The 10,099-nt window shown below is 37.4% G+C and overlaps 1 protein-coding gene across 1 annotated transcript in view; it reads left to right on the forward strand.

The window, feature by feature from the left end:
* The window catches only part of Eif2s1 (eukaryotic translation initiation factor 2 subunit alpha), a 20,491-nt gene that overhangs the window by 1,972 nt on the left and 8,420 nt on the right, over positions 1-10,099 (forward strand). The window contains exons 2-3 of the mRNA XM_005343252.2: positions 2,868-3,109; positions 8,084-8,163. Of these exons, the coding sequence (XP_005343309.1) occupies positions 2,869-3,109; positions 8,084-8,163 (321 nt within the window). The 5' untranslated portion in view covers position 2,868. The remainder of the gene's footprint in view (positions 1-2,867; positions 3,110-8,083; positions 8,164-10,099) is intronic.

A 10,099-nucleotide genomic window follows, 5' to 3' on the forward strand; every position in this document is an offset into this window, starting at 1 on the left:
TCTGTAGACCAGGCTGGTCTCGAACTCACAGAGATCCGCCTGCCTCTGCCTCCCGAGTGCTGGGATTAAAGGCGTGCGCAACCATCGCCCGGCTGTTCTCTGCTTTTTCATAGCACCTTATAGTCCTCCTAGTTTGTTTTCCCACTAGTACTTAATTCCCTAGAGGAGAAGTTTTGTGTCAGTATTGTTTAGTACCAAAAGTTTGTTTCAACAAGTTAAACTGCAAAATGAGAAGGAATACATTGAAAATCATGGAAAGGACTGAATAAATTATTGATTTCTGTTTCATTGAGAGAATACGTATGGGCTTTTTAAAAAATGTTTTTAAAAAGTTACTAGCATTTTATAAAGTGATTTAGTAAGTCAGTCAATGTGAAAAGAATTCCTTTGTAATTTCGAGCTACTTCTTTGTGCTATAAGTAACATACCATTAGCAGTGTTTATTTACTCTATATCTTGGGGTGGGGGATTTGTGCCTTCTAAAGAAGTAGCTGTATCTCCCTCCTGTGTCCTCTTACCCTGTTGCTTTAACCAGCAGATTAAGCCAAAGCATCACCTTTCCTCTTTGGAGAAATTTGCTGAATAAATATGATGAACAGCTGTTAAATCTCCTAGCGTTGTTCCAGATTTACTTATTGAAAGTGTGTTTAATTTTCAAGTTTTCTATATACAAGTATTTGAAAACATTTGCACCCCTACTCTTAAGAGAAATACTGTTTAAAAACTGTTTCCAAATGAGTAATTCTAGCTGAATGTTGCATTTCTTTTGTTTATTAAATCCCTGCTTTGTTCAGCTGCTCCAGAAATGAGTTGGCCACATGTTCCTGTTGGTTAAACAGTTAAACTGTTGGTTCTGTCCTAATAGTTTGGCCTAATCATGGTATATGTTTTTAAAGTTCATATTAGATGTTTCTAGTGGTGATATTTCTTTATGTGTCCAGATGTTCAGAGCACAGACTGGTTCAAAATTTAATAGGCTCAAATCTTGATTTTCATTACATATCAGTAATGAAATGTAATCAGTAATGAGCTAGTTGCTCACCCTGCACCTCCATCTCCTTATCTACAAATGGGGAGAACTAGAGAGAAAGTGGTACTCAAAGAGCTAGGCACGAGGCAGATTATGTAATAATAGTCCTGCCTGGTAGAAACAGATGTGTGAGCCCTACACACTTCTTTTCAGTAGGTAGTAGGAATATGTGCATGTCAGGAAGTAGTTTTCAAACCATACTAGGACAGGACTTTGTTGTTCCATATGCTGGGTGTAGAGTTGGTTGCGTGGTTGACTGGCTTGAGTTTTTTTAAACAGGGTTTTTCTGGATAGCCCTGGCTCTCCTGGAACTCACTCTGTAGACCAAACTAGTCTCAAACTCAGAAATCTGCCCACCTCTGCCTTCCAGGTGCTGGACTTAAAGTCATGTGACACTAAACATAACTGAGTATCTAATTCTTAAGTCAAATATTGATGCCTTATTCCCAGTCAACAAGAAAGTAAGTTACTAAGATTTCACAATTATTTCCTTAGGCCTTTAGGTGCTGTTTACTATCTGTCTTCTGGGCCCTGACACAGTAAGTAGGTTATGATTAATAGGAAAGCATAAAGGTCCTCAGCTGCAATTAAAGCTTGGGGACTTCCTTTTTAAAGTGTAGTGCTAACTGGGATGGTTTTCAGCATATGGGTCACTAAAGAGATGGTGCTGGAAACTGGGTGGATCAAAGAGAATAATTATAAGTATCTTTAATAGATGGAGGTTAAAAGACACTTGAATTGTGGAGATTTATAAAGCACTTCTCAAGATTAGGTATATTTGTTAACAAAATAAAAATAGGATTGGGGTAGAGCTTGGTGGTGAAGTACTTCCCTAGCATAGGCAAGACCCTAGTGTCTCAGACTATTGGGGAATAATACAAGTTAGAAATTACAATGGGGAAATAAATTAATTTTCCCCCTCTCAGAGGCAGAGGTTCTCCTGGAACTCGGAACTCGTTCTGTAGACAAGGCTGGCCTTGAACTCAGTGTTCCACCTATCTCTGCCACTCAAAGTGCTGGGATTAAAGGTGTGTGCCAACACGGCCAGGCAAAAAAATGAAGTCATTTTTTATTTTATGGGCCATCTCTCTAACCCCTAAATTTTTAGGTTGTGATACTGTAATTTTGGCTACAGTGATAATATAATAGACTAGCTCATGAGTGGCAAGTAAGAAAGGATTTGCTTCATGTGTAAATAGAAACTTAACTCATCCGCAGCATCACAAAAAGGATTGGCTGTAACATTTGCCATATTGGTTAAGGAGTAGTTTTCCTTTTGCATGCTGTGTGATAGCATCTGCCATATGAGCCAGCTTGGAGAAAGAGTAACTTAGGAATGTTAAAATTGTGTTATAGTGATCCTTCCTGTTCCTTGATAGTTCTTAAAATATTGGGTGATGGTATGCCATATTTTGGAGTTTTTGTTTTGAGATAACATCTATCTATATAGGCCAGGCTGTCTTCAAACTTATCATCCTCTGGAGCTTGGGTTTACAGGTGTGCACCACGATGCCCTACTTAAGTGGTAATATTAAAATAGTGTCTTACTCTCGACATATTCCTTTATTCCTTAGGCCTCGCAGCACTTTATAGATAGTCATTATTTTTTATGGTTCCTCTAAAAGTGATCGCCTAAGCGTTACAAAACTATGGAGCAAATGAAAGCTATCTGTCCATTTTCTGGGTATCTGTCCATTTTCTGACGTTTAGGGAGATGAGGAGACTAGTGCCTATTTTCTGTTGTTGTGTTCCTTTGTTGTCGGGATCTACAAAATTGATTATTTTTACCCTAGCGCAACCCTTTATTTATATATTTGTTTATTTGTTTTAATTACAGAATGCCGGGTCTAAGTTGTAGATTTTATCAACACAGATTCCCTGAGGTGGAAGATGTAGTGATGGTGAATGTAAGATCCATTGCTGAAATGGGGGCTTATGTCAGCTTGTTGGAATACAATAACATTGAAGGCATGATTCTTCTTAGCGAATTATCCAGGAGACGTATCCGTTCTATAAACAAACTGATCCGCATTGGCAGAAATGAATGTGTAGTTGTCATTAGAGTGGATAAAGAAAAAGGTAAGTGAGAAAAAAAATAGCTAAGAAATAAAAATTCAAAAACCACAGAAGTTGCCTGTATAAAAACTTATTTAAAAGTATATATTTTTTACACATACTCGTTAAACTACTAAAGTTATTTTACATACAAAGTTGTTGAAGAAGCATTTGGGGGTTGGGAAGATAGCTGGTTGATTAAGTGCTTGCTTGATATGCAAGCTGGAGAATCCCAGAGCTCAAACAGAAAAGCCAGGTTTGGAGGCACAGGCTGGTAATCCCAACCTTGGGGTGATAAAAAAATCTGGGGATTCATGACCAGCTAGCTGAACTTACTGAGTAAGACCTATCTCAAAAAACAAACTGAAAACTCCTAAATAAATATGCCCGAGATATAGCCTTGACTAACGTGACATACATGGTATACACACATGCAAACATATAAACATATCCATATCTGTGTATCCACAAGACTCATTTGTCTAAAGCTTTAAATAAAAAAAATTTTTAAGGATACCAATTAACTAGCTAAGCAAAAACCTTTTATTGTAATAGTAGTGGTAGTCTAATAAGTACATTCTAGAGTTAGTTTTGTGGCCAAATAACTTGAAGCTTTTCAATATTTATGAGGATTTTGGTAATAAACTCATTATAACCAAAAAGAAACCTAGTTAACTCATCAGTATTTGTAAGGGAGGCCCCCCAGAGAAGTCAGCTCAGAACGAACACACCCAGACAAGTTCTCAGCATGAAGGACATTTATTGAGGGGTTGACAGGACTGCTACCTCCAGATAGGACAAAGACATACAGGAGGTGTTTCTGCAGGAGTGGTTTTTTACAGAGAAAAGGGACAAGTCTATGATAGGATGAGTTGGTAAGGCTGGCCAAATAATGAATTTTAACTGCTAGACCTTGGTGTTTTGTCTCAGGAACGAGTCGGTGGCCAGCTTGGGGCAATCTTTAGGAATCTAATGGTTTAACAAGGGAGGGGCTGGGTGGTGATGGCACATGACTTTAATGCCAGCGCTTGGCAGAGCCGGCACATCTCTGAGTTGAGTTCAAGACCAGTCTGGTCTACGGAGCACATTTCAGGACAGCCAAGGCTACGAAAGAAATAAAAAATGGGGGTTAGGGAAGCATCCTGGAAGCTAGATTCATTGGTATATCCCTATGGTTCCAGCTAATCAGAAGACAGTAACACTCGGAGTACTTGACAGTGTAATAAGATCCTGTCTCAACTGAGAGTAGCTAACATGAAATAGAAATCCTGGGTTTGAACTCTGGTACCATAAGAAAAGATATGGGAGGAAAAAAATACAGTAAATACAGTATTATTGGCAATTTTGATTTGTACTATTTTGGTTACCCACAATTCCAAAACACTAGTAATTATCTTAAGAAAGAGTAAATTTACATACTTCTGTTATAGCATATTACTAAAATTGTTCTGTTTTACAAATTTTTTTACTATGCTTAAATTACATTTATCGTAGGTATAAATATGTTAATAAAATATATAGTCTTATATCACTTCAGACAGAAATGTGGGGGTTGGGATTGTTTCGTAGTAGAATACTTGCCAAGCATATAGGCATTAAGTTCTAAGCAAAATAGCATAGTAACATAATTTTTTTAATAGGATCTCACTGAGTTGCCTTGTGTTACCCTGGTTGGCCTGGAACTTTCTTATGTAGATCAGGCAGGCCTCCCAACTATAAGATCCAGCCACCTTTCAAATATTATTGTATTGTACTTGTTCCCGCCCTCTTTTTATTATTATTATTATGTATACAATATTCTGTCTGTGTGTATGCCTGCAGGCCAGACAAGGGCACCAGACCCCATTACAGATGGTTGTGAGCCACCATGTGGTTACTGGGAATTGAACTCAGGACCTTTGGAAGAGCAGACAATGCTCTTAACCTCTGAGTCATCTCTCCAGCCCCTCCTGCCCTCTTTTTAGACATTGACACAACCCTGTTTTCCCAGTATCCAGGAAGCTGAGGCAAAAGTATCCTGAATTTAATGGCAGCCTGAACTATTACCAAGGCTGTTCTCAAAATAATAGAAGCCCCAAGGAGGAATACGTTCGGAGACAAGTTTTAATTGATGTCATTGATACAAACATCATAGTGTTCTTACAACTTAAATCTTGTAAGATTACCTTCATGTAGGTAATCTTTCAGTGACCAAAGTGTCATTGTGTGGCGCATGACTCTGCAAATAGGGACTGGTGCTGTCCATAGGTTTTTTGTTGTTTAGCTCTTGTAGACCAGGCTAGCCTTGAACTGACAGAGATCTGCCTTCCTCTCCCTCCTAAGTGCTGGGATTAAAGGGATGTACCACCACTGCCTGGCAGTTTTAAACATAACAGTAAGTTTTAAATTATATCCCTCAAAGATAGTGGGGAACTAGTGCACATTTAGCTCTAGGGTGCAGTAGAGAGGCAAAGAAAATGCAGAACAGTGTAAACGTATTTTTCTTAAATGCAATGTATTTGATAACTAAAACACAAAGGGCAAGACATGAGATACTAAGTATGTATGGTTTTTACATTGTACATGCATTGGGATGATGCTGACAATAAATAGGACATATATTGTAATTCTTGAAACAACCACTGAAAATAAAAATAAGACTCATCCAAGGGCTATTGATAGATGAGAGCTACACTTACCTCTGTGTATTTGGGAGCTGAGTATCAGGTCCTCAAAGAGTGGCGAGAGAGAGAAAAAAACCCAGTGTATATGTGCTCAATAGAGATTAGTGATGTGAAATAAAAATTTAAAGTCGGTGAAGTAGTTAGAGGTTTAGATAACCTTTGACTGGTTAATTTAAGAGCCATATCAGAAAGGAATTCATTACAAACATTGATCAACTACATCTACAAAAAAATATAATATATGTTTCAAATAAGTTGGGCCATATATAATAGAGCTTTGAGTAATTTTTTTTTGCATTGAGTAAATTTTAAGAAGGTTGAAAATCATGTTCTGATTGTAGTGAATGTTTGAATCATTATCATTTTATCTTGGGAGGATAAAATATATAAAATAACATTTTATAAATATTGTTTATGTTAGAAAAATTAAAGACCTAAAATGATTAGGTTTTTAAATCAAAGAGAAAATGAGAGCGTCTGTGTGTATATGTCAGTGGAAGAGCCTTGCCTAGAAAGAATATAATGCTTTGGGTTTGAACCCCAACCAGAGAAGAATGGAGGTAGGGTGTCCTTGTATAGAGGGTGGTAAAAATGATCAGGTGGAGGCAGGCAGGTGGCTGTGAGATCAAGACCGCCTGGACTATATTGTGAGACCTTTATTATTATTATTATTATTAAAAACAAAAGCAAGCAATTTATTTTAATACTCAAAATTATATGTACTGTTATTTATACCCAGTTATCAACAATGTAAAAAAAAAGCAACTGAATGGTAGAAACACTGTCTTTTTAAAAATAATGCTGGAGCTGGAGAGATAGCTCAGCACTGACTTTTCTTTTGGAGGACCTGGGTTTGATTGCCAGCGCCCACGTGGCAGCTTACAACTTTCTGTGGCTTTACCTTCAGGGCATCCAACACCCTCACACAGATGTATATGCAGACAAAACACCAGTGCACATAAAAATAAATATGTCATTTTAAAAATAATAATGCTGAGAAAATTGGTTGTCCATATGCTAATAAATATGAAGCATGATTCATAAATGTTCCTTTAAAAAATAACCTATAGCCGGGCGGTGGTGGCGCATGCCTTTAATCCCAGCACTCGGGAGGCAGAGGCAGGCGGATCTCTGTGAGTTCGAGGCCAGCCTGGTCTACAAGAGCTAGTGCCAGGACAGGCTCCAAAGCTACAGAGAAACCCTGTCTCGGGGAAAAAAAAATAACCTATAGGGCTGGAGAGATGGCTCAGTGTTTAAGAGCACTGATTGCTCTTCCTGAGGTCCTGAGTTCAATTCCCAGCAACTACATGGTGGCTCACAACCATCTGTAATGAGATCTGATGCCCTCTCTGGTGAGTAGGCATATGTGCAGACAGAACACTGTATACATACTAAATAAAAATCTTTTAAAAAAATTGAAAAAACCTATAGTAAAAAAAAAAAAGAACCTAAAGTCATCGATGTACATCAAAATTGAAACTAGTATTTTTAGAAGAAAGCATAAAAGTAAATTTTGATAACTTTTGTTGATGTTGCTCAGATTAAAACATTAAAAAATAATCTGTGAGAAGAAAAATTGGTAATTTGGACTCCTTCAGTGTAAATAAAGACTTAAGTTCTTTGGGAAATACAGTTAGAGAATTAAAAGGTAAAAGAAATTTTGTGTGTGGATTTTGTATTGTGGTCTCATGACCTTGTTCTAACCAGGCATAGGATTGTGGGTGTCCGTGGTCTGGATATTTGACAAAATCTGTCATCTTTCTTGAGTTCTAGTTCCATCAGGTTAAAAGGCTAGAATCTCTGGGAAAGAGAATCTACTATACAGATTGTTTTACGGATTTTAAGGGTGCTTTTGGTCCTGCCATCGGAATATAAAGATCACACAGAAGATGGCAATTATTTTTATTGAAGATCACCTCTGGTTTCTTTAGTGTGGTTTTGAAGCAGGGTTTCTTGTGCTGACTTGGCTTTAAACCTTCTCCCTTCTCCCTGCACCACTTTAGTTTTTAGCATTAACAGGCATATGTCACTGCACCTGATTTGACAGTAGCCTTTTAATCAAATCATAGCCATTTTCAACTGTCTGTATGCTTAAGAAGAGGCATTTAAGTAACTTTCAATTAAATTGAAAATTATTAATTCTTTCCAAAATAATAAAGAATATATAACTATCTTGTTCTAAATGTCTCATCTTACAGCAGTCCTGTGTCAATATGATTTTAATAGGGATAAATTATAAGCTTCTCAGTCAGATACTTAATTTGCTTATAAACTTGTTTCTAATCATATGCTTATACTTCAACAAATAAAACTTACTTTTAAATATTTTCATAAGGATATATTGATTTGTCAAAAAGAAGAGTTTCTCCAGAGGAAGCAATCAAATGTGAAGACAAATTCACAAAATCCAAAACCGTGAGTTGATTCTCTTTGTTAAGGTTTATTTATTTAATGTATGAGTGTTTTGCCTTCATGTATGTGTGTGCACTCTGGCTGTGTGTGGTTCTCCAGGTCAGAAGGGGGCATCAGATCCTCTGGAACTGCATTCATAGATGATTTTGAGTCACCATGTGGCTGCTGGGATTGAACCTAGGTCTTCTGCATGACCAGTAGTACTCCTGCTACCCGAGTAGTCTTCCAGCCCCTCATTCTCTGTTTTTAATGATGTTACTGGTGGTTTTGCCTTTTATTAGTGTTTTGTTCTTTTCTGCTGTGTGTATTCCTATCCTCAAAATAAAATACCAAGAAAATGTTGGAATAAAAATATATTTTTTTTAATTTTGGTTAATCCAATATGATAGTTTGACACCTGGAAAGCAGGTCTCCAGGTGCACCTCTAAGGGATGGTCTTGGTTAAGGTTAATTCGTGTGAGAAGATTCGTCTTATTTGTGAACGGGACCATTTCCTGACCAGGGGATTCTGGCTATATGAAGTAGAGGGATCAAGCTAAGCACTAGCCTGTATGCATTGATTCATGCTCTCTACTGTTGACTGCTGGTGTGACCAATTTTCTCAGACTTCTGCCTCTGACTTCCCTGCCTGAAGTGTAACCTAGTATTTTAAGCCAAATAAACCCTTTTTCCTTTATATTGCCTTTGTTAGGATATTTTATCCCAGCAACAGAAAAGAATCTAAGAAACCCAGTAAAGCAAATAATGATGATCCCAAGTCCAGCAGACCGTGATCCAAATCTCTCCTTTCATTTTAAGTGTTTGTACATCTGAAGCATGTGAAATAAGTATTTAAAAAAAAAAAAAGTAAAGCCTCTTTTCATTAAAACTTATTCAGAACTAACCCCTTTGGCATTAGTTGGCTACATATTAGAAATGCAGAATTTCAAGTCAGGCATGGTGGTACATGCTTTTATTCCCAACACTTGTTATCAGCATAGGAGTTTATGGTCAATTTGACTATGCAGGACCACCCTGTCTCAAAAAGAGAGATTAGGATTGTAGTTGAGAGGCAAGAGCATTTACCTAGGATGGAGAAGGCCCTGAGTTTGAGTCTTTACACTGTCAAAGAACTAAAGGTGTTACTGTGGTCCTGTTGTATTGTTAAAGCATTGCTCTGGGAAACTTGCATATTTCTGTTCTCTCCAGGACACTGTCACATTACTTGCCTCGTACAGTGACGTGTACCTATAGCCCTTCCTGAATGGGAAGCTAAGACAGAAGTTTTTGCTTCAGCTTACTCTGCAATATAAATATAGCAAGCCTAAATCTCATAAAACAACAGCCTAAACAAGAGTATGTTCCCAGACTGATAAAATGAAACAAGTTTAGGACCCTTTCTTAGTCACTTTTCATGTGAAATATGCAACAGTTTTTTTGTTACATTTGTTTGTTTTGGTGTTTGTGCGTGTGTGGTAGAGGTTAGAGGACACTTGTGGGGACCAAGTCTCTCCTCCTACCATGTGGGTTAAGGATTGTACTTGGGTCATCCCTCCTAACAGTAAGCACCTTTATCCATTCACTGAGCCATCTTACTAGCTCATAAAATTTGTATTTTTCAGGGAGTTTGCTGGGTAAGTAAATGGAAGGATAATTATTAAATTATAATAGCAAACAAAATATTAAAATCTCAATTCTTTGAACTCATAACAGTTTTCTCCTTAAAATAGTGTAGTTTTGTATATACTTGATCTGTGCAGGAGTTCCCTTGGCAATGAAAGATACTAAGTGCCTTATTGCAAGTGAAACAAATCCAAAGATGTTAATTTGTTTGAATACCCCAAGTTGTATCATACTTCTTTTTTTTTTTGGTTTTCGAGACAGGGTTTCTCTGTGGTTTTGGAGCCTGTCCTGGAACTAGCTCTTGTAGACCAGGCTGGTCTCGAACTCACAGAGATCC

Source organism: Microtus ochrogaster, chromosome 1, assembly GCF_000317375.1.
Source record: "Microtus ochrogaster isolate Prairie Vole_2 chromosome 1, MicOch1.0, whole genome shotgun sequence".
NCBI lineage: Eukaryota > Metazoa > Chordata > Mammalia > Rodentia > Cricetidae > Microtus > Microtus ochrogaster.